At 35.9% G+C, this 25,739-nt stretch overlaps 1 protein-coding gene and 1 pseudogene across 1 annotated transcript in view; one reads left to right on the forward strand and one right to left on the reverse strand.

Annotated features, from left to right (window-relative positions):
• The first annotated feature begins 2,871 nt into the window (after positions 1-2,871).
• Positions 2,872-2,994, forward strand: LOC148954171 (U2 spliceosomal RNA; annotated as a pseudogene).
• Positions 2,995-3,633: 639 nt separating this feature from the next.
• Positions 3,634-25,739, reverse strand: part of LOC148954172 (cysteine protease ATG4A-like) — a 73,787-nt gene continuing 51,681 nt past the window's right edge. The window contains exons 6-8 of the mRNA XM_089086189.1: positions 20,127-20,269; positions 16,206-16,377; positions 3,634-3,800 (exon numbers count right to left, since the gene is read on the reverse strand). Of these exons, the coding sequence (XP_088942315.1) occupies positions 3,736-3,800; positions 16,206-16,377; positions 20,127-20,269 (380 nt within the window). The 3' untranslated portion in view covers positions 3,634-3,735. The remainder of the gene's footprint in view (positions 3,801-16,205; positions 16,378-20,126; positions 20,270-25,739) is intronic.

A 25,739-nucleotide genomic window follows, 5' to 3' on the forward strand; every position in this document is an offset into this window, starting at 1 on the left:
TTAATGGGTAACATAAAACCTGATAAATTTCATATATTTGGAAAAAGCATAAACAGTTTATTCTTTTAATGTAACTAGCCTACTGTTATCAAAATTTCGTTTTTTAGAGTTTCAGTTACTATTGTGCTGAATCGCTCTTTTATTCCGAGGTGATTGTTGTCTTTTAAATTTTTTCAACGAAAATACAAGATAAGAAATTTTTTAAATAAAGAAATAAAACAAGATATCTTTCAGGGCCCAGGGGGCAATATATAGTTTAAATATAATATGTAAAGTTTATATGTAAACAGGTTTTAATAATAAAAAATTATAATTATTATTTAAAATTTGAATGCTATTATATCAATGTGGTATCTTAAAAATTTGAATCGATATGAACCAGGTCCTATTTAAGGAAAATCGTAATTTGGCGCCAAAAATGACAGAACATACCACTTTTCGTTGGCACAGTTGGTGAGTCATGTCATGGTGTTGCTTGACGTCATACTGGTAATTGAATGTAATAGATACCAGAAAATGCAGGTTTTTTTTTAATTGAATCGTGCTCCAACGAAATCACTTTTAGTCACTGAATAAGAAAATTTCAAATTTTAATTTTCGTTCGAATGACCCTTCTCCCGATCTTAAAGAACCATTGGATCGATACAATCACCCCTGGGAAAAAAACAAAAAAAAAAACATAAGTGATTTTCATTTTGGTAAAAAATACGAAATTCCACATTTTTGCAGGTAAGAGCTTAAAACTTTAACAGTAAGGTTTTATGATATGGTGAAACTGATGATGTGACTTCCATTAAGATCACTTGACTTTTTCTTGTAACAGTTCACGCGAGTCCACCCACAGTTCACAGTCCGCAACAGTTCGGAACAGTAACAGTAGCACTCCCAACACAACTGGTACCAAAAAGCTGAAAAGGCACAGGAGTACAACAGCAAGCCAACAGCAACAGCAAAGGACAGTAGCAAACCCAGCGTAGTCACATAATGAAGCCAATTTGCATTATCCCTATCCAGTTTAACGATCAAACTTAGAAGTGGATCGTTACTGAATTATGTAACACTTCAATTAAAGAAGAATTTTAGCGACTGGGGAAAAGCTAGTATTTTTTTTTTTATAAATGACGGCATGCAAAATTACCGATTTGGGATGAATCCAAACAGCTAAAGCAAAAAGCATGAAAAAATGTCTCAGGTAATTGATACACGAAAATGAAGCGCAGCGAGACCTGTGGTAAGCGACGTGCGATAACAAGCATCACAACCAATCCCAAATGAAAATAATGAACAAAGAAACCTGCAGTTACAAGAAAAGAGAGATTGATGATCACATCGAGTGGTAAACATAATATAGGGTTAGAAGAGAAGCAACAGTAAGAATCACAACAAATCCCAGGAGAATGTAAATTCTACAAAATGGATGATTCTTTGATGCATTAACAGGAAGAATGAATTGAATTCAATCCAGAATTTCTTAATTCAATTGAAATCGGTGATTTGATCACCTCATGACTAAAAACTAAAGAATAACATTATGATTATGCTAATGCACAATGTACCATGGAATCATGATTGGTTGGTATTGAGCTATATACTAACGTAATTAAATAAAAAATATAGCCACTGGGAAAAAGCTGAAAATTTTGTTTTTGGTATCATGCAAAATTTTGGTCATGCAAAATTACACATGATTTTGAATGAATCCGGACAGCTAAAGCAAAAGGCATTGGAAAATGTCTGAGGTAATGATGCACAAAAATGAAGCACAACAAGATGAAGGCTAGAAGATATACGGCAACAAACATCACAACGAATCACAATGAGGTGAAACTCTACCATAACCAATGGAATCAAACTTGAATGTCATCTATTCTTCAATCCAGTCCAGGGCTCAGGCGCGCGAACATGGAATGAAATACAAGAATGTTCAGGTAAATGAAGAATGAAAAGGATATTTTTTTTTATAACGACAGCAAAGTGAGCAAATAATCTACCTGATAAAGTCACATTGTTTTTTTGTTGGACATTTTGCTTGTGCGATTAAGAATCCAGCTTATGCGTGCATACCTTATTTAGGCCATAGATTTTAACCCCCCCTCCCAAAAAAAAAAAAAAACAGGGTTTAGGTTTTATCTAAGTGAAACCCCCTAACCAAAGTGCAACCAATTTTCTTCTTGATGGTACCCTTCGCCTTCGTGAAACCGGAGCTAACCAGCAGCATGTCCATCGAGAACAGAACGAAAATGACGTTGAAATAGAATGAATAGCATTCAACGTCAGGCCCATCAGCGTCATTCACCGTCCACGTCAAGAGCAGCATTTAAGTCAAGAGTTGAAAATAGACTAATTACAATTGGCAATACCTGCATTATTGCCAAGTATCATTTATCGATACTAGCAAAGACTATGGCCAATTTTGTACCAGTTAAGCTGCCAAGATCATGTTTCTCTGATGTAAGGCCTTTCTTTCCTGAATTTTGTTTTGCCTTCAGGCCTTAGCCCTCAAAGTAGGAGTACAAAAAGTATCAAAATAACAGCAAAATTAAGTGGCAAAATATCGAGATTTCAAAAAGTGTCGATCACTTCGATAACACCAGCAATGCCAAATCAACTAACATTAGACAATATTTCCTATAAATACTTTTACCCATGGTATAGTATGCTCTTTAGTCTTTGAGCCCCGATAAATGACATCCCCCACCCCCGCACAATACTTAGGGCAAGGGCTGTCAGTTATGCATTTCGCTCGTTATACCGCTTGGAAAATCTTGAGACAAACTGAAAGGTGCTTTTTGGTTCTTTTAAAGACGTTTTTAAACTTTCGACAACATTTTAAACTTTTATTCTTACGAAATGTCATACTTTAAGAGATAAATATCATTTTCAGCCTTTTGGTTTAGATCGAATTGTAGCATATGTTCTTATTAGCTTAATATTTGACAGAGTCCCTACATGGGGCCCAGTACATTAAACTAATCTTTGAAAAGCCAACCACGACTGCGACAACTTGCGAACGTGAATACAACTGCGATTACTGCTTACTGATCTTTTAGCTAATCTTTAACTGATCTTTTAGCAAATATTTTGATATTATGACTAAAAATTAACTTTTGACTAGAATTGTCATTCATAGCCCTATCTCGTCAACCTTCAGTCTTTTAGCTAAGATCAAATAAATTGTCAAATAAATATAAATTGGCCAATAATAACTACAAATAATTATGCCCAAGAGTATGGTTAACTTATAAGAGTTAAAACTGGGATTACTGTCGACAAAAACTATCAACGTCATCTACCGTTTGGCGATACTAGGAATTTTTCCAGAGTAGTAATAATAATCCATTTAATTAGTGTAATCGGTAAAATTGGGGTAGTAATAAGCGTCTGATCTGAGTTCCGGACGGAAAAATAATTACAGAGCTTGAAAAACTCCAAAGCGTCGCCCAACGCTAGACGGAACTGATAGTTGTCTTTTTTTTTGTCGACACTAGCGCAAGTTCACACTCTTATAGGTTACCCATACTCTTTGGACTATGGCTATAAATTGACCTATAAATGACTATGACAACCAACTGACTATAAATTAGCAAAAAAACTAGTAATATTAACAACCTTATTTCCTGATTCAAAAACCAATTTACGCGTCAGAACAAACAAATTTAATGCAGAATCCTTTATATAGTAAAATAGCTCAGTGAAACAGAAGACAAACAGAAAGAGTTAAAACAAGTTCACTCACTAACTCTCAATAAGTTCATATTCTTCCTCAGATGAAGGCGAACTACTAACCTTTTCCTCGTCTCCTAGAAATAGAGGAAAAGAGGTAATAAAAGAGAGGAAAATAAATATAAAGAGAAAATAAAAAAGGAAACAAATAAACAAAAAGAAAATAATAAAAAAATAAACAAAATCAGAAAACACACGTCAAATAGAGAGCAAATGACACGAATATAAGATACAAAGATACAAATACATTGGAAATATTAAAAAGAATAGATACAAATTAATAGACTGAAGAAAACAATAGCTAGGTATTGGGACAAAATAGAGGCTGAACAAAAAAGAGCTTACCCACAAAATAACATTAGCAATTTAATTCTTATACCAAAGAGTATTGGCAACTTATAAGAGTGGAAACTGGCGCTGGTGTCGACAAAAAGACATCAACGCCACCTAGTGGTCGGCACCATTTGGCAATTTTTTCAAGCTCTGTAAACGTTTTTCTGTCAGGAACTGAGATCGGACACTTATTACTACACTAATTTTAACAATTACATAACTTAAATTAATTCTTCTTATTATTACACTGAAAAAATACCAAGTGTCGCCAAACGCTAGATTGTATTTAGGGTTTTTGTCGACACTACCGCCAGTTCCTACTCTTGTAAGTTACACATTCTACAACAAAAGACGAATATAAAAAACTAGACCAAAAGGAGATGACAGAAGCCTGAAAACAAGTAAGGGGAACCAACAAATTATCCAGAAAACGAAAACAAGACAATTACAACTGAAGGAAACAGAAAGAAAAATATTAAAAAATGAAAAATAAAATCAACCGGTTAACTGCCATAGAACAATGGATGAACACGAAAAAGAGAGGAAAAAGAGAGGAAATTAGACAAGAAAAGAAAATGAGAAACCTAACCACCACAGAACAAAGGATAAACACACGTAAATTGCAGATATACTGACAGATAAGTGCTGAAAAAGAAGAAATGAAAATCACAAACTACTTTAAACAAAGATGAACATCTATATCCTATGTCTACGATAGCCACCTCTATAGCGTCTATATCGATCAAAAGTTTCCTAGAATAAAACAATATTTTTAAACAAGCATAAACTAAAAAGATAGAAAAGTGTTGTTTTTCCCTTTAAACAGGAAAAAATTGACATCAGTGGAAAAAAACCCTCAATTAATTTCAATTAACTTAAGTACCCTCTCTAAAGCTGAAGTACGGTAAAGTTATTAGGGCTAAACCGCTTAAAACTAATAACTGAATAATACTTGGGGATTGGAGTAGTATTACAAACTGGTTTTCTTAATATTTCTGAGTTTATTTGCTGTTTTAAATTTTTTGTGGGTATACAAAAGGATTGATGATTATAACAAAGAAATTAAAAAAAAATAATTATTGTAAAATAAACATGCAAAACTTAAGCATGAGTAGAGTTGACATCCCCCGTGCCTTCTGAAGACCAGAACATAATTTGCACTTCACTGAAAACAGAAGACATTTAAAAGTTTTCACTTTTTGACTTAAATGAATAAAAAATGATTAAAACTTAAAGGAACAAATATCAGTATATATTAAACTGACAATCCACGGTCATTTTTTTTCAGTAAAGTGACAATTATGCTCTGGTCTTAAGAAGGCATGGGGGTTATCAACCCTACTCATGTTAATTTTGCTCGTTTTGAATTTTACTCCCTTATGTATCGTAATTTCTGGCCGTTTTGGGTTGTATTTATTTATTGATCCAGTCGTTCTCGATATATTGCTGAAGTGTCTTATTGGCAACCATTCACACAGTGCCTTTTGTTTAGTTTTAAAGAACATTTGTTTTTAAAGCATAATGGGCCAATTGCATAATTGTGGGAGGTTGACATGCCCAACATCCCTAGAAATATAGTTACTGGACTGTTCTACTATGCTGAACAAACTGGCTATCTCAAAATATTGACTGGATGTGTTTGGAAAAGGAATGGGTTTCGGAGGAGGGCTGCTTGCCCTCCAATCTCTCTTGACTCTTAAAAAGGACACGAGAGCTTTTAATTTCCAATCGAATTAGCCCTTTAAAAGTTTCAATGATATTTCTAGCCATTATAGAGCGGCGCTGTCTATGATATTGCTTATATGCCCTTTCGAAAACCTGCATGCATACAGTTTTTCGTTTAAAACTCCCTCTGAAGTTTCGAAAAAGGTTTTACCTTAATACCCTAAGTGTCAGTAGTTACAGTAACTGTAGTGGTAGCATTAGTAGTACACACGTAGTGCCTTCTGGCTAGTTCAAAATCCACCACAACTTACCCTAAAAGGTCTAAAATAACAATGTAAGCCGTTCTTCGGATACTGGTTTATCACCTTTTTGAAAATCTACATGCTCATAGTTCGTTTTAATTTAATTCAACATCCGCCTAAATATTCCTTGAAGGCTTCACCTTAATACTCTTATCTTGCGTAGTAGCAATAGTTGTAGCATCATTAGTAGCAGTATGTGCATAACACTTTTGGTTTCTTAAACAACCTTTAACAATGGCTGAAATTTCAACTTAATACCATCAATTGTTCCTGAAGCATTTCTGATACGTCCGCATGACAACCTCTAGAGGCTATCTGGGCATAGTGTGTATCGATTTAGTTCCGTACAGTTTCAATATTTCCCAAAATTTACGCCTGAATACCGCTAGTTTTAGTAGCAGTAGTAGTAGTACCAGCAGTAACAGCAGTAGCAGTAGAAGTAATAGAAGTAGCCTTAGCTTTAGTGGCAGTAGTAGAGGTAGAAGTAGCAATAATAGTAGCAGTAGTAGTAGTATGATTAAAAGCAGTAGAATTAGGAAGCAAATATTTTCTTTCGGCTAGTTCAGCATCCCCCATAACAAGACCTGTTAGTTTCAACTTCACATACTAAACTGTTCCTAAAATAATGCTATTACGCCCTTTAGACGACCTGAATACAGAAGAGGTGTTGTGATTCAGTTCACTTTCCACATGCAAAATTTCCTGGAAATTTCATCGTTATACCCTTAGGCGTAGTTGTACTAGACAGTAGTAGTATCGGTATTACTAGTAGTAGTATTAATGGTAACAGTTACGCCCTTTTGACAATACGTATAATCATAACGTATAAACCTCCGGAATTTTGATAAAAAAGACTCTACTAAAAGCCTTACCCCTTCTTTGCTTTACTTATTTTGCTCTTACTTAACTACTCTTACTATTTCACTCTTACTTTACAGACAAAATTTTCGATATACAAAAAAGTAAAGTAAAAAATGAAATATTAAAACTTCCAAAAACTGAAACAAAAAAATCATGTAGTCATGTAGGCATTGTCCAAAAGCATTATAAATACAGCCCTAGATACACATTTTAACATATTTTCCCCAAAGATCTCCTATGATTAAAGTCTTTGGGCATATCGTGGAGGAGCTATTCATTTCTCTTCTTTATAATTGTGCACAGGTATTAAGGTGGGAATCAGGCAAGAGGCTAGGAACTTTCTGAAAAGAGAGGACATTTTACACTGATTTATCAGTCTATATTTTAACCGGATATAGATTTTTTTTATAAATAAGTTCCGTAGATAGATTTTAGCTAAATCATCGGCCTAGATTAATTAGTGGTAATTTACTGGTAATTAGTTAGATTATTGAGTTGTGATGGGGTCAAATTTCAAAACTAAATAAACTAAATATTTACACATAGAAGAAACTTTCAAAAGTTTTTGAATTAAAATCAAGTTGGTGGACTTCGATAAAAAAAAAAAAATTGAGAGCCATAGCTAATTGGAGCAAAGCCAAGACAGCTAGTCTCAGTGAGAGGCAAAGCCGGCATAACCCTTTTTCAAAATTATATAAAAAAATATATCATTTCACTCGTTGACACATGGTCTATCATCCATCCTAGGGCAGAATTAAGGTAGGTAGGCATGGAGTAATTGTTAGGCTCTCATTGAGAGCGTAGGAATAGTCTGGCAACAGACTAGCAACAGCCTAGCAACTAAGTATTAACTAGCTCAAACGTCAACTAGTATTAGTTAATCCTATTAAATAAGTATTAACAAGCCAGGAACTAACTAGCAACATCCTAGTAACCATGGGCGTACAGAGGGGGGGGGGCAGGGGGATGCTGCCCCCCCCCCGGAGAATTTCAAATTTACACTATATATGGCTGAAAAAGCAGATGGTTGAAAAAGCAGAAGGTTGAAAAAGCAGTTGAAAAAAGGTAGATGGCTAAAAAAAAGCAGTTGATAAAAGGTAGATGGTTAAAAAAGCTGGAAATAAACAGCTGGAATGACAGAATAAAAGTCAAACAAGAAGCAATTATCCATAATGTCTTGGAAAGATTTATCTCTAATCCAAGAAGATTGATTAATGCTGAAGCTTGTTGATGATTTATGATTTTTGGTAATTACTTATTAATAAAGATTTCATAGGTATGATAGAACTTGCTACAAAAGGTTTTGTGAACTGACAATATAACTACAGCTTCCCCTCCCCGCCCTACATCACAGAATCGACTGCCTCCCCCTAGACAAGAAGCTACGTACACCCATGCTAGCAACTAAGCATTAAATAGCTCAAACTTCAACTAGAAAATAGCCTAGCAATAGTCGTGCAACAGCCTACCAACTAAGTATTATCTATCTCAAACGTCAACTACTATTAGTTAATATTATTAACTAAGCATCAACAAGCCAGGAACTAACTAGTAACAGCCTATCAACTAATTATTGACTAGCTCAAACTGTGGTGCAACTCATATCATCAAAACCCAAACTCTATAAAATGTAGATTTGAGAAGATCAATGAAAATAGTCTACTTTTTATGCTGATTCCAAAAATTCGAAATTTGGAGTTTAAAGCTACCTATAAAAGCTTAATAGAGCTCTGATTTTTGCTAATAGAATTTGTCTAAAAATTCAAAATACAAATTCAGGTATAAAAACCAGCCTAGTAATAGGCTCACTTACTAAGTAGCAATGAACTTGAAATTTGATGCTAGAACCAATGCTCGTATTTTGTCGAGTTTCAGCATTACATATTTTTTTTTTCTGGATGTGTTGGTTGACGCTACCAATACACACTAAATTAACTCTAAAATATTCAAGGCAACGCAATGTAGAGTAAGCATTTTTTAGTACAGGAATTTTTGTGCAAATATATTCATTAATCAGGTAAGCGGGTAGAGACTTTTTGGGAGAGGAAGAAGAGGGCAAAAACGGCAGGAAACAAGTAGAATACAAAAAATTAGATTACAAGTAGAATACAAAAAGTAGACTACAAAAGCATTTTGTCGAGTTTCAGCATTACGTTTTTTTTGTTGTTTTTTTTTTGCAGGCAATCGGGTAGAGACTTTTTGGGAGGGGAAGAAGGGGGCAAAAACGGTAGGAAACAAGTAGAATTAAAAAAAAAGAAAGAATTAAACTCCGAGTTCATGAAAATCTTCAAATCTCAGCAACAAGGACATCCTTTGTACGAGTTAGGGATCGTAGAAATTATAAGAACTGAAGTTGCACTGAAGAACTGAACTATTGAACTAAAGTTGTCCGAAAGGTATGGGGGTGCTCAGACTTAATAAATCGCAGTCAACGCAAAGCTCATACGTTAAAATCAGTAATCAGAGGCAACGCTACAGCGTTGCCTATAGTAAAGGCTATACGGCTCCAATGTTTTTTTCCCCCCAGAGGCACTTCATATGGACGGAGTCGTCGTATAAACTGCAAAGGCGGCTCATTCGATTGAAAATTGAAAGTTCTAGTGCCCTTTTTAAGAATCAAAAGTGATCGGAGGGCAACTAGCCCCCCCCCTCCACCCTTTTTTTCCCAAATGCATCTGATAAAAATTTTGCGATAGCCATTTTGTTAAAAAAAGTTCAATGATCACATACCAAAAACTCCGGTGTCGACACAACCCCCAAGGGCCCGAGGGAAGGCGTTGTAAGTTATGCCCTGGGGGCATATATGGTACTTATGGAAGGAATGCTCGTATAAACTTCAGAGAAGGCTCATTTGATTGGAATTTAAAACTTCTAGTTCACTTTTTAAGAATTAATACATATCGGAGGGTAACCAACCTCCCCCCCCCCTCACACCCGTTTTTCCCAAATGCGTCTGATAAAAATTTTGAAGTAGCCATTTTGTTAAAAATAGTTCGAAGATCGTATAACAAAACTTCGGTGTCGAGAAAATCCCCCAGGGCCCGTGGGTAGGTGCTGTAAGTTATGCCCTGGGGGTATATATGGTTCTTATGGAAGGGATGCTCGCGTAAACTTCAAAGAGGGCACACCTGCTTAGAAATTGAACGTTCTAGTTCACGTTTTGAGAGTCAAAAGGGATCGGAGGGCACCAAGCCTCCCCACACCCTCCACGACCTTTTTCCTCAAACCCATCCGATAAGAACTTAAACATTTTTTTTAAATAGTTCAGAGACCATATATCAAAACTCCAGGGTCGACACAGCCCCCCCACCACGGCCCGAGGCCAGGCGTTCTAAGTTATGCCCTAGGGGAATATATGGTTCTTATAGAAGGGATGCTCGTAAAATCTTCAGAGAGGACTCATTTGATTGGAAATTGAAAGTCCTAGTTCAGTTTTTGAGAGTCAAAAGAGATTCAAGGGCACCCCCCCCCCACGCCCCTTTTTCCCCAATTGCATCCGATAAAAATTTTGAGATAGCCATTTTGTTAAAAATTGTTCAAAAGTCCGATAACAATAACTCAGGTGTCGACACAACCCACAAGGCCCAGGGGCAGGCGTTGTAAGTTATACCCTAGGGCATATATGGTTCTTCTGAAAGGGATAATCGTATAAACTTGAGAGAGGGGTCATTTGATTGGAAATTGAAAGTTCGATTTCACTTTTTTAAAGTCAAAAGAGATCCGAGGGCAACTAGTCCCCTCCACGCCTTATTTTCCCAAACCCATCTAATGACAATTTTGAGATAGACATTTTGTTAAAAATATTTCAAAGGTCAGAAAAGAAAAACTCCGGTGTCAATGCCCCCCCCCCCCAGGGCCCAGGGGAAGGCGCTCTAAATTATGCCCTGAAGGCATGTATGGTTCTTATGAAAGGGATGCTCGTATAAACTTCATAGAGGGTTCATTTGATTAGAAATAGAAAGTCCTAGTTCATTTTTTAAGAGTCAAGCAATTGAAGGGCAACTAGCACCCCCCCACGCCCTTTTTTCCTCAAGCCCATCCGCTACAAATTTTGAGATAGCCATTTTTTTTAAATGTTCAAAAATTAGATAACAAAACTCCGGTGTCGACACAATCCCCCAAGGGCCCGGGGGGTAGGCGTTGAAAGTGTTGTTCTGGGGGCGTATATGGTTCTTATGAAAGGGATGCTCGCATAAACTTCAGGGACGGCTCATTTGATTGGAAATTGAAAGTTTTAGTTCTAAAATTCAAAGGGGGCTCATTCGATTGGAAATTCAGAGTTCTAGTGCCCTTTTTAAAAGTCAAAAGATATCGGAGGGTAACCAGCCTTCCCCCACGCTCTTTTTTCCCAAATGCATCCGATAAAAATTGTGAGATAACCATTTTTTTTTTAAATAGTTCCAAGATCATATAAAAAAACTGCGGTGTCGAAACAGCCCTCCAGGACCCGGGGCAGGCGTTGTAAATTACGCCCTGGGGGCATATATGGTTCTTATGCAAGGGATGCTCATATAAACTTCAAAGAGGGCTCATTTGGTTGGAGATTGAAAGTTTTAGTTCACTTTTCAAGAGTCAAAGGGATCGGAGGGCACCTAGCCTCTCCCCCTCCCCCTCCACGCCCTTTTTTACTCAAACCCATCGGAAAAGAAGTTATGCCTGGGGGAATATATGGTTCTTATAGAAGGGATGCTCGTAAGAACTTAAGAGAGGGTTCATTTGACTGGAAATCGAAAGTTTCTTTTCAGTTTTTGAGAGTCAAAAGAGATTGGAGGGCAACTAGCTCCCTCCCTCGCCCCCCTTTCCCCAAAGGCATCCGATAAAGTTTTGAGATAACCATTTTGTTAAAATAGTTCAAAAGTCAGATAACAAAAACTCAGGTGTCGACAACCCCACCCCACCCCCCAGGGCCTGGGGGTAGGCGTTGTAAGTTATGACCTGGGGCATATATGGTTGTTATGAAAGAGATGCTCATATAAACCTCAGAGAGAGCTCATTTGATTGTAAATTGAAAGTTTGAGTTCACTTTTTAAGAGTGAAAAGAGATCCAAGGGCAACTAGCCCCCCCCCCCCATGCCTTCTTTTTCCAAACCCATTTTATGAAAATTTTGAGATACGACATTTTCTTAAAAATAGTTCAAAGCTCGGATAAGAAAAAATCCGGTGTCAATACAACCCCCAAGGGCCCGGGGGAAGGCGTTCTATGTTATGCTTTGAAGGCATGTATGGTTGTTATGAAAGGGTTGCTCGTATAAACTTCATAGAGGGCTCATTTGATTGGAAATTGAAAGGTCTAGTTCATTTTTTTACGAGTCAAGATATTGAAGGGCAACTAGCACCCCCCACGCCCTTTTTTTCCCCAAACCCATCCGCTACAAATTTTGAGATAGCCATTTTTCCATTTTTTTAAAATTCTTCCAAAATTAGGTAACAAAAACTCCGGTGTCGACACGACTCCCCGGGGCCCGGGGAGCAGGCGCTATAAGGGTTGTCCTGGGGGCGTATATTGTTCTTATGAAAGGGATGCTCGTATGAACTTCAGAGAGGGCTCATTTGATTGGAAATTTAAAGTTCTAGTTCACTTTTTAAGAGTCAAAAGATATCCAAGGGCAACTAGCCCCCCCCCCACACCCTTTTCCCCCCAAACCCATCCAATAAAAATTTTGAGAGAGCAATTTCGTTAAAAATAGTTCAAAGGTCAGATGAAAAAAAACCTGTGTCGACGCAGCCCCCCATGGCCTGAGGGCAGGCGTTGTAAGTAATGCTCTGGGGGCATATATGGTTCTTATGGAAGGGATGATCGCATAAACTTCGGAGAGGGCTCATTTGATTGGAAATTGAAAGTTTTCGTTCACTTTTTAAGAGTCAAAAGATATCGGAGAGCAAATAGCCCCCCCCCCCCCTCCAAGCCCAATTTTCCTCAAACCCATTCGATAAGAACTCCGAGAGCCATTTTTTCAAAATGGTTCAAAGATCATAGAACGAAAACTACGGGGTCGACAATCTTTCAGAGCCCCGGGTAGGCGTTGTAAGTTATGCCCGGCGGGCATATATAGCTGTTATAGAAGAGACACTCGTATAAAATTCAGAGAGGGCTCATTTTATTACAAATTGAAAGCTGTATTTCAGTTTTTGAGAGCCAAAAGACATCAGAGGGCAACTATCCCCCCCACGCCTTCCAACCCCCCCCCCCCACATGCATCCGATTAAAATTTTGATATAGCCATTTTGTTCAAAACAGTTCAAACGTTACATAACAAAAACTCCAGTGTCGACACAACCCCCCAGGGTCCAGGGTCACGCGTTTCAAGTAAAACACTAGTGGCATATGTGGTTTTTAAGGAAGGGATAGTCGTATAAAATTCAGAGGGCTTATTCTAATGGAAATTGCAAATTCTAGTTAAATTTTTAAGATTCAAAGAGATCAGAGTGCAACTTGCCCCAACCCACGTCCTCTTTTCCCAAATGCATCCGATACAAATTTTGAGTTGGCCGTTTTTTTAAAATAGTTCCAAGGTCAGATAACAAAAACTCCGGTGTCAACACAACCACCCAGGGCCCGGGGGGCAGGTGTAGTAATTTATGTCCTGGGGCCATATATGGTTCGTATGAACCATAAAGGGATGCTCGTATAAACATCAGACAGGGCTCATTTGATTTGAAATTAAGAGTTCTAGTTTACTTTCTCAGAGACAAAAGAGATCGGAGAGCAACTAGCCCCCCCCTCCATGCCCAATTTTCCTCAAACCCATTCGATAAGAACTTTGAGAGCCATTTTTTCAAAATGGTTCAAATATCATATAACGAAAACTTCGGGGTCGACACAATCCTTTAGGGCCCGGGGTAGGCGTTGTAAGTTATGCTCGGCAGGCAAATATAGCTGTTATGGAAGGGCTGCTCGTATAAACTTCAGAGAGGGCTCATTTTATTGCTTGAAAGCTGTAGTTCAGTTTTTAAGAGCCAAAAGATATCAGAGGGCAACTACCCCCCCCCACGCCTCCCCCCCCCCACATGCATCCGATTAAAATTTTGATGTAACCAATTTGTTAAAAATAGTTCAAAGGTCAGATAAAAAAAACTCCGGTGTCAACACAACCCCCCAGGGCCCGGGGACAGGCACTGCAAGTTATGCCCTGGTGGCATATATGGTTCTTATGGAAGGGATGCTCGTATAAACTTCAGAGAGGGCTCATTTGAATGGAAATTGCAAATTCTAGTTAAATTTTTAAGATTCAAACGAGATAAGAGGGCAACTAGCCCCACCCCACGCCCTCTTTTCCCAAATGCATCCGATATAAATTTTGAGTTAGCCGTTTTTTTAAAATAGTTTCAAGGTCAGATAACAAAAACTCCGGTGTCAACACAACCGCCCAGGGCCGGGGGGCAGGTGTAGTAATTTATGTCCTGGGGCCGTATATGGTTCTTATGAACCATAAAGGGATGCTCGTATAAACATCAGAGAGGGCTCATTTGATTTGAAATTAAAAGTTCTAGTTCACTTTCTCAGAGTCAAAAGAGCTCGGAGGGCAACTATCCCTCCCCCCTCCACGCCGTTTTCTTCCCCAAACCCATGCTAATAAAAACCTTGAGGCGGCCATTTTGTTAAAAATAGTTTCAAACATCATATATTAAAACTTCGGGATCGACACAACCCCCCAGGGCCCGGGGCAGGCGTTGCAAGTTATGCTCTGGGTGCATATATGGTTCTTATGGAAGGGATGCTCGTATAAACTTCAGAGAGGGCTCGTTTGATTGCAAATGGAAATTTCTAGTTCACTTTTAAAGGGTAAAAAGAGATCGAAGGGCAATTAGCCCCTCTCCTACCCCCCCCCCCCCCGCCCTTTTTCCCCAAACTCATCCGATAAAAATTTTGAGATAGCCATTTTGTTAAAAATAGTTCAAACATCACCAGATAATAAAAACTCCGAGGTGGACACAAACCCGTTTTTTTACTTTGATATTGTTACTTTGATACTTGTTTTGATGCTTTGATGAAAATTTGATTTTGAAAAAAAGTTTGATTTTGAAACAAGGTATTTTTAAAAACTTGAAACTTTTTGCAATAAAAAATAAACAAAAATTAACTATAAAAAAAATCCGAAAAAGAAGTTTTTCAAAGAAAAGTAAAGGCCATTTTAAACTTAAGATCATCAGATACAATTACCTCTTAAAATTCTAACTCAAAACGACCAGAAATTACTATTAAAGAATAAATAAAACCCAAAACGAACAGAAATTAAATAAACAATCATAGCAAAAAAATACAACAAGCAATAATATAAATGAATAAATAAATCTTAAATCGATTAATGCTTGAATTAAATATGCAAATCAAGCTTAAAAAGAAAAAAATATATTGGTATTGAAGTATAAATGAAACTCAAAACGAACAGAAATTAGATAAACAATCAATGCAAACAAACATACAATAGATACTAATATAAATGAATAAATAAATCTTAAAACGAGTGAAACTTGAATGGAATATGCAAATCAAGCTTGAAACGAACAAAAATCACTACAAACAAGAGTTTGGGTATCGCCTCCTCCTCTCACTGTAAAAGTCTACTGGCTATAGCAGTTTTCTCTGTAACGCAAATTTTCTCCGTAACGTAGGTAGAGCCACGTAGACTTGAGCTCAACACAGTTTTGTAACATTGGTAACAGCGCTCCTTTATACCCTAGTATCTTGTATCAATCCGGCCAGTATTCGGTTTATAATAATATAATCAATAAGGGTAGCTGTCTTACCATTATGTGCATACCTTGTTAACATATGGGCCATTTTATGACCAAATACTGAATTTGTTATAACTAGATTGTTATACCTACAAAATTACAGCAGTCTGTATTCATTACTGTTTTATTTTCCCATACCAAATTTACCTAGGCCAGGGTACCATCTATCCCTATTTCTACCGGCAAGGGCATTAAAATCCCCTAATAAAATACCATATTTCTACCTGAAACCCTGTCAATTTGTTCCTGTGGCTGTAAGTAAAATCCATCTGAGTCACTTCTATCTCCATCAGTCGGTTCTACAGCGACACCGAATTTCTGGGTGACACTTCACGCTTGAATCTCCATGTCCGTTCCGTATTTTTAATTTTTGAATGATTTGCTGATGATAATTGTGATGAATTTATACGATTATAATAGTTTTATAGATTTTTACGGTGGCCAAGTATGAAAGGACATGTTTAAATGTGGAAGGTTATGTTTAACGTAACGTAACTTAACCAATTAGCATAGAATATTACGTACTTATAGTCTGAAAGACGCTTTAGTCTAAATTTAAACGAATAATTCAAAACATGCTCTTACCCTGTGGTTTAGAGTAGCTCTTAGCGGATACGGTTCGACATGAAATATTTTCTCGTGGATGGAGCCTTCGTTCGGTAAGCTCAAAAAGTGGACTGCTAGTATTCTTTAATACCCTTTCTTCCAAAAAGACACATAGCGCGTTGAATTCTCTCTCATCTTTGCAGAAGAAGCACTGAAAATACAAAATATAGATCCGTATAAACAGGGTTGTCAGCAACGGTCGTAATATACCACGTGTGAATTTAATTTTTATTTCAGCATAATCTAGTCTATATTTGGGGCGAATAGGGTACATTTTATGTAAAATGGTGGTACCAAAAATTAGTTTGGGTGGAAAACCTACTCCTAAGAAAATTTATATTTTATTTACACAATCAGTTTTTATGCAATACTAATTCAAACCAAGGTTAATTTTACAATAAATACATCATTTGATTTTTTTTCTAAAGTTTTACTAATGCTTATTGTTAACAACAAATAGTTTTTGAAGTGATGTTTTAAAACACTCTTCCCTAATAGTTTGCCAAAAAAAAAAGAAAAAAAGAGAAGCATTGAAGAATACTTGAGGCATCCAATATCGAGAGTCCATTTGCAGTAAAAAAAAAATATATACAATGTCGCTCATTATCACATACTAACTGAATTTTTGCACTCGAAAGAGAGTTCAACATGTTATCCAAAAAAATCCTCTTCTTGACACCTTATATGACTCTGTTAGCTTATAATTGACTATTCTTACATTTTTTTTTTAATTCTTTCTTAGCAATTCATTTTTTCGTACTGTGGCTGATGACTTAATGGTATAAAGTTAACGTGGTCTAAGGTGGTTTTTCCTTATCCTTCTCAGCTAGCCATTTCTTCGTAATGTGGCTGATGACTTAATGGAATAGACTATAAAGTCAATGCGGTTTAAGGTTGTTTTTCCTTATCCTTTCTTGGCTAGCCATTAAGCTGAGATAAAATTACATATTTTAATCAGGGCCTGAGCCAAAAGAACGCCATAATTATTTAGAATAAAACAAAAAAGCTGAGTTAAAATTACATATTTTAATCAGGGCCTGAGCCAAAAGAACGCCATAATTATTTAGAATAAAACAAAAAAGCTGAGTTAAAATTACATATTTTAATCAGGGCCTGAGCCAAAAGAACGCCATAATTATTTAGAATAAAACAAAAAAGCTGAGTTAAAATTACATATTTTAATCAGGGCCTGAGCCAAAAGAACGCCATAATTATTTAGAATAAAACAAAAAAGCTGAGTTAAAATTAAAAATTTTAATCAGGGCCTGAGCCAAATTTACGCCATAATTATTTAGAATAAAACGAAAATGCTGAGTTAAAATAATGAATTAAATTTAAGAACCAGATCCAGGGTTTTGTTTCCATATATAACTAGTTTAACATGAAACACTAAACTAAACACTAAACACATTAACACTAAACTAGTTGAGCCACGTCTTCAACGAGCAAAATTACTAATTACTAATTACAAAATTACTAATTATAGTAATCAGTAATCGTAGTGTGTATACTTAGAAGGAAAAAGTGTTTTTTAATTTTTCAATTGAAATTTTCCACTATATATGTGTTCTGTTTCTTTATTACCTAGTAACAGTGTTTGATTTCATTCAGGTAATTAACTGTAAATAAACTAACGGTAATTAACAGTGGTATTATAGGTGATTTTAGGTAATGTTAAACTTCGGTAATATTATAAAGGTAATATTAAACAGTGTTACAGAAGTCAACAAAGGTAATTAGGGGTAAAACTTTTCTTGTTGAAGCTAAGTTAGTATAAGTAGAGTGCTAAGTTATACTTCTATGGCCTTATGTTCCTTCCTGTGCTATTTGCTTGCCTTATGTTCCTTCCTGTACTATTCTATGGATGTTCTACACCTTTTCAAAGAGAGTGAGTATCCTCTCACACCTATACTTCCTTGGTACCTTTCCAAGCAAAGTAGTCAAACACGTTTTGAAACTATAGTTGAGATTGTATAGTGCATGCAGAAAAACACTAGTTTAGAAATTTAGGACTTTTTTCTCATGAGAAAGATGGAGTTCAAGGATGATTTGCTCCTCTCTCTCTACCCCACTCAATTTATTGCTGTTGGTAGCTCAGTTTCATTGTGGCAGTGAGAGTGTCAACACATGAAAAAATGTTCCATACATGTCCACTATGGGACATGTATGGAACACTAGAACTAAACCCTATTACTAGAACCCTATTACTAGAACGGTTAAAGAACTGCTCTTTAGCAAGAGCAGTTTTGCTGTTAAAGGTCAAGACGAATTTATTTTCTTCGGAATTTCAAACTAAATCAGGTGATTTTACATGAAAACTGAGATTTTACACACAGGCTTTAAGATGTACAGAACTAAAAATAAATCAAAAATGAAGATTTTGCATAAATAAAGAAAATCAAAATAAAGAAAGTTTTTCGACCTCCTGGACTCATTTTGGATCTCTTCACACCTGAAAACAGGAATTTTCTACGATTTATTTGGTAATTATGAACTTTTTAAGCCGGTACCACATTTTGTTCAGTGTTGCCCACGCTGAACCGTGAAAATTAATATGTAAAACTGGCGGGTCAAGTCTAACAATGCTTCTCGGCCGTAAAATTCAAACATTACAGTTGTTTCCCACAGACAAATACACCTACAAAAGAGAGTTACACCACCTTAAGCTATTTGGTGCCATATGTTTTAGCTTATTTTTTGTTGAATTTTCTCCTGTGTATTTGCATTCTTTTTTAATTTGACGCCCGCTACGAACAAAAACTGCTTAAGTGCATATAAAGGTCTTTTTCATTTCAAAAAAAAAAAAATAAATAAAAACAAAGAAACTCTGAAAATACATCGTTGCACTGGGACGATTGATCGGAATTGGGAAAATCTTGGATTCTTCCTCCACCGTCAACTTTTATTTTAAAAATAAATATGTTATCTTAGCTTTGTGTTTATTATAAAAATATGCCCATTCTTAGATTTTGAGTAAGTCTCCAAAGATTAGCTAATTTTCTTCCTTTGAATCTGTACATTTCAATTTTTCATTCCCGATTGTTCCCAATTCTTTAGCATATATGGTCGTGTAAGTTTCCAGAAAACATTTCAAACAATAAGATTCCATTTCACTGTACTTGGTACTTGAATGACCAGGCCTGGGGGGCATCTGCCTCTAACTTAAAATTTAAAGAAGTTTAACTCTACAATTTTGTAACATTACTATCTGGAAATTCCCTACATATTTGATAATTTTGTCCCTTTCACTGATACGAACTTACTAGTAAACGTAATTTCAAATCAAAAACTAAAATTTAATTGAAGTTCGATCAAATGTTTACGGCTGTTTAAATTAAAATGCAGCATTAAAATTTATAATCAAAATCTAATCTAATAAATCTAATTAAAATCTAAAGCTTAGTTTTAAATTGCACTTGTTATGTTTTTCCTAATACAAAAAAATATAATATTTTAGTTTTTAGTTGATAGGGCTACTCTTAGATACTCCTATACAGGGGTGTATATGAGGAAAGTGTTTATGATGTGACCCTCTTCTTCCCTGGCTACGAGATATTAAATACAGCTGATATATTAATTTAAAATAGAATTAATTAATATAATAACTAATATCATAATTAATTAAATCAATTATATATTAGTATAATTAATTAAATTATCATTAATTGTGAAACGTTTAAAAGGGTATTTTAAGTTTATTTTTTCATTCCCTTGTTTTGCATCGGCCTTTGGGTTTTACTCAACATTGTAGAACGGACATATTTGACTTAAGATAATGTTCATTAATTAATTTATTAGTATGTAGACTGATTAGTTTATTCATTTGAAATTAAATAGTTTATTAATATAGAAGATATAACATTGTTTAATCAAGAATTCAGTGAATACATAGATACAGACCAGAGCAAGTGATGGGTCCATTGAAAGAAATGGAATTCTCCCCGGTGCTGGACAGTGGTAAGATGAATCATCGAAGCTTTCCATTTCATCTGTGAAAGCACAAGGTTGGCAGACATGTGGATCCAGGAAGACAACCTCATCACCTAAATAATATAGTTTTCTGTATAAAAACTGAAGGTACTTTCGCATTATTAAGGCCTCTCGGCTTAATCACTATAGAGAAGGCAATGATAAAACCCGTTTTTGACATGATAACCGCTGTAGACTAGGCAATGATAGCGTGGTTTGCATTGCGTATACGATATTAAACTGTGTTTTTTTGGATTTTAGGGGGGGAAGGTACCTAGGTTAGGTTAGGTTACGTATTTAATATATGCAATGCTTTACCCCCCCCTCCCCCTAATGTGCAAATATATACCCATATTTGTTTCTAAACTATTATATATTCATCCTATTTCATTTTATTTCATTAGCATTAACCAAACTTGACTTTTTAGAGAGGCCCGCATAATGGGATAGTACCGAAATTTTCATCCCAGATAATGCGAAAATACCAAACTGAATTTGAGCAATGCCTATATGCAACAAAAAGTCGATAATCCGACTTTCAAGGAATTCGAAGGCACAAACACCAAGGGTCAAAGTCACTCCCAAAATTGTTTTTAGGATAGATGAGCTCCATCCCCTTTGGGTGGAGACTAACCTTCCACTTGTTCATAAGCTCCCTTTTTTTTCTTTTTTATTATTTTTTTTCAAAACGACTCACTAATGATAAATGAATCAACACAACTAAAAATGTTCAAGCCAGTTCATCAAATCCATTAAAATCAGTATATATCATGGTTACAGCAGTAGCTTCAACCTATTAAAGAGCGAACAACAGTCCATAGTACCAAAAGTTAAAAACGCGTTTTGAAAAAAAAACTGCCTAGCGAAAAAAAATCGCCATTCAATACTGATTCAGATTCCGGAAAGGTAATTACTATTTCAGTTAGTCTTAAAAGTAAAAGTTATTGCGAATTGTAATTTTTAGTGATTTCTAAAAAAAAAACAGAAACCCCTCGAAAATGGCGTCATATCAACGCCGAACCAAGTATCATTGGAATCAGAATGGGCGAAAACCTGGTACAGGGAAATTACAGTCCCCCACCTTGAACAATAAGTAATTTGCTTTTTTGCATGGGTAGCACTGATCTGTCTCCCGTTTTTGTTTTTTTTGGGGGGGGGGGGCTAGCGGATTACCAGAACATCATAGAGAGACGTTTAATGGCTCATTAAAAAGCTATTTCTCATCATCTTCAAGAGCCATATGGTACTGAAAATGGCACTTTCTGTGCTATCTCTCAAGGGGTGGGGCTAGAGGGTTACCAGGACATCGTAGACAGATGTTTAATAGCTCATATAAAAGCTATTACTTATATCTTCGTTCGTCTTGTAAATTACACCATCTGCAAGTTCCAAACGGCACTTTTGGTGCCATGTCTCAAGTAGAAAAGCTGGGGCTAGTGGGCTGCCAGAACTTTTTAGAGTTATGTTTAATGGCTCATTTGAAAGCTATTGCTCATATCTACCGGCTTTTTACCAATTCTACCATTCGTAAATGCGATATAGCACTAAAAACAACACTTAAGGTGCCACTTCTTAAGTAGAAATGCTTGGAAGGATAAAGCAGTATCATTGAACAAGTTATGGTTCAAAACCCTTAACTGCAGGTTTACAAGAACACCTCCTGTATAATCCCCCTTAATAAGTTACGCAATTATGGTCCTACAAACACCAATGGATTAAATTAAATTAACAGAGCCGTGTCTCAGTTAGTAGAGCGCTGAGCTTCAAGTTAGAATGTCAAGTGTTCAATTCCTGCTTAGGCATTTTTTCAATCATAGTTCTGTCCCTTCTATATGATTGTTTTTCTGATAATTCACTATTTTTTTTTAAATGTAATGCGCTTATTTTTTATATTCGTCAAGAATTACGATTCAAAAAGGATTTTGATTCAAAAGAATTTTGAGGTTATCCAGTTTCATGGTTTGCAACTCCACTCTTAGTAGATCATAAAAGCCATACCCCAACCCCTTGCCACTTATGGGTTGGAGAAGTGTAGGCACGTGGTTCTACAACCACTTAAAGTTGCATATTAAAAGAAGGATTACTTATTCAATAATTGTTGTATTTTCTTATTCAAATTATTTACTTATTTTTACTATTTAATAAACAAGATAAAACTAGTTATAATGTATTATAAAGACATCATAGTACTAAAAACATATTTGCATTTTTTTTTTCTGTGATATTTTTTTTTAATTTTCAAGTTAAATTCTATTTTTTGTTCTGTTTATGGCTATTCTACACCTGTATGTCTAAGGCCTTTTGGTGCTTAGCAGGGGGGGGGGTGTTTAGTGAAATCAGTAAGAGATACGACAATTTGGCTCATGTTTTGAATATTTTCTTTAGAGAAGTACTTGCTTCGAAAACACCAAGGAAATGGATGGGCGATAAAAATCTTATAAATGATTTCTTAGTTCATTTTAATATAGAAGAGGGCATGTTTCCTTGGCTGCAGATATGCAATGCATTAAACTTATTTAAAACGTTAACCCAAACCAATGTCGGTTCCAATGTTGGAATACTCAGCTAGTTCCGTACTACATTCCTGTTCTCAGAGCCTAACCATGTATTGTTTTGTAAAGTATGGACAATAAACTTTTTGTTCTAAACTTGACTTTTTGCAGGAATACTCAGGTATTTCCATATAAATATGGCTAATATTTCTGATAGTAAAAGGGCATTAAAAAAAGCAGAATTTTGTAATTGTTTATTAATTTTTCTATTACAATGAATCTTTCAACATACAATGGGTTTACAATATTCATTATTACAATGGATTTTTCAACATAACCTCCTTCAATGTCAAATCACTTCTCCAGATGATGCTTCCATCCTTTTAGACTATTTTTACGGAAATCCCGAGATCCCTTTAACCTTCTAAAAAGTTCACCAATACAACTCCTTCACAGTCATAGAAAACAGTTGCTATTACCTTGTTGACAAAATTTCAGGTATTTTTGGAATGCCCTACGTATCATTGCATTTTTTTTGTACCGGAAAGGTAAATTGGGACCTAGGAATCAGAATTGAATGATGGGAAAGATGAATGTGCAAAGGTGTATTGACACCACAATAAAAATAAATAATAGAAACTTCTTTCTTTCGAAGTCATTTTATACGGTATAATTTCAAGAAACTTTATGATAGATACGGAAATTTTGCTTAGGTTCTGAAAACCTTGAAAATCTTCTTTAGAAAAATTGTTACTTCTAGAATACCAAGGAAACTGATGTGCTATTTCATTCTTTAAAAAAAAAATTCAAAGTTACGACATTAGGCTAATGTCATTCGACATTGCCAAAGCTTCCGACAGAGTATGACACCGTGACCTGCTAAAGAAACTCCATGCGTACGGTGTTCGTGGACGTCTGTTAAGAGTGATTGAGAGCTTTTTTTCAGATCGTTCCCTGCGGGTTGTCCTCGATGAGTTTATTTCTCGAGAATACTTAGTGAAAGCAGGGGTTCCCCAGGGCAGTGTCTTGGGACCTACACTCTTCCTTATCTAAATAAATGACATGGGAGACATTCTTACAAGCCCTCTGCATCACTTTTCCGACGATACTACGACCCACTCAGCCATCCCAAAGCACGAAGACCCAACACAGGCCTCCCTTAACCTACAGATGGATCTTTATAAAATCGAAAAGTGGTCTAATACATGAATGATCAGCTTTAATGCATCGAAAACAAAAGAGTTTCTTATTACCCGATCAATGGTGCCACGCGAACACCCCAGTTTCATTTTCAGAAATGAAACTATAAAAAGAGTTGACGAGCTTCGTCTACTGGGGATTCATTTCTCGAACGATCTCTCTTGGAATAACCACCTTGATCGGGTGAGAACCTCCTGCCCAAGAAAGCTCCGAGTCACTCTTTGCTGTAAAAACCTTCTTCCATCCAGCTCGATTATCCCACTTTACAAGTCCTGCATCAGACCCACAGCTGAATATGGATTCCCACTATATGCTAGTGCCCCGAAAACGCTAATAGCACCACCGCAAAAGATCCAGAATAGGGCAAACAGGGCGGGATGCGCCTTTGAATATGACTCGCTCCAGCCTCTAAATGAAAGGTTTGATGTAGCGTCGATGGCTGTTTTCTACAAGTACATGAAGTCGCCTCCCTTAAACGACCTGTCTCGTATTGTTCCCCCCTTTGTCAAACCGACAAGGCAGACGCGAAGGCACACAGCTCGGTCCAATTATCTAAAGGAGGACACGCCAAGAACCGAGTACTTGAGGAAGAGCTTCATCCGGCGTTGCACCTCTATCTGGAACGATCTTCCTGGGGAAGTTATTACTGCAAATCCCTCTGTTGACTCCTTCAAAAGAAGTTTCAACAGACATGTAAAACCTCAAGGTTTCAAAACGAGGTAATTGAATAGCGGCATATCAGATACATTTAAGTAACTGGCGCCGTGAATATAGGAATAAAAAAAAAAAAAAAATTCTTAGTGTGCAGTTCATTTTAATATAGAAGAGCGCATGTTTTCTTGCTAGTTCGCAAAAATTCGAAACTATACTGGATGAATCAAGAAGATTTAACCTATAAATCTTTTGTGATGAAAGGCTTTAAAACTAGATAGTCTCCGTGAGAGAGAAAGCCGGCATAACTTACATAGAGTTGTATGATTATTTTCACTTCTTGATGATAGTCTATCATCTTAGGGCAGATAGTCATACAATAAAAGTAATTTAGATAGTCTATCAGTTAGTTAGTTTATTCTACAGTTCGATAGTTTTGTTCAATAATTTAGATAGTTCTGTGAGTTATTTGAACGCAATTAGACGCCAAAAGTAGTTTAAATATTTATGACCGACCATATCTACAGGATTTGCAGGCGAGTGGGCGACTGAGGTTTCTAATTAACAACGTTCTTAATTAGAAACGGGCAAATATTAATTTTAAAAAACAAAGTTTTTTTTAGGGAAATAAAGTGCGAAGTTGGAACATAAAATAAACAAAAATTATTACTTCACGGTCTATCTAACATATATCAATAAAACTAGTACAAATAAACTAACTTATGATATTTCCCTATGTATGTAGGATTATAGAAAACTAGCGCTTTACTGAAAACATAAAAACCAAGTAAAAAAAGGATATTGATTTAGGAGCCAGAAGTGAGTACCTAGTGTCATAACAAAACAATCTAATCTATGACGCTTTTCATAGTCTTACACCAGCTATGATATCATTAACTTTCCGTACAAAATTAAAATTATCTTAAAAGCTTATTATAGCTGGTCTCACCAGTTATACTACCAATAGCAAGTAATATACAATTCTAAATTGCAAAAATACACACTTTAGTATTACTCGAAATGAAAAAAAATAAACCATGAAAATATGAAAATAATATGAACTCTGAAAATCCGGTTATTTTCTCTATACAAAGGAGAATTTCAAGTTCTGATACAAATTCTAAAGCTAGTATATAGTCCTAATACTATCAATATGGCTTCACTTCGAACTTTGTTTACAAAATAATCATGAAATATCCCT

The sequence above is a fragment of the Artemia sp. Qi Xiang Cuo genome, chromosome 3, assembly GCF_049724085.1.
Source record: "Artemia sp. Qi Xiang Cuo chromosome 3, ASM4972408v1, whole genome shotgun sequence".
Lineage (NCBI taxonomy): Eukaryota > Metazoa > Arthropoda > Branchiopoda > Anostraca > Artemiidae > Artemia > Artemia sp. Qi Xiang Cuo.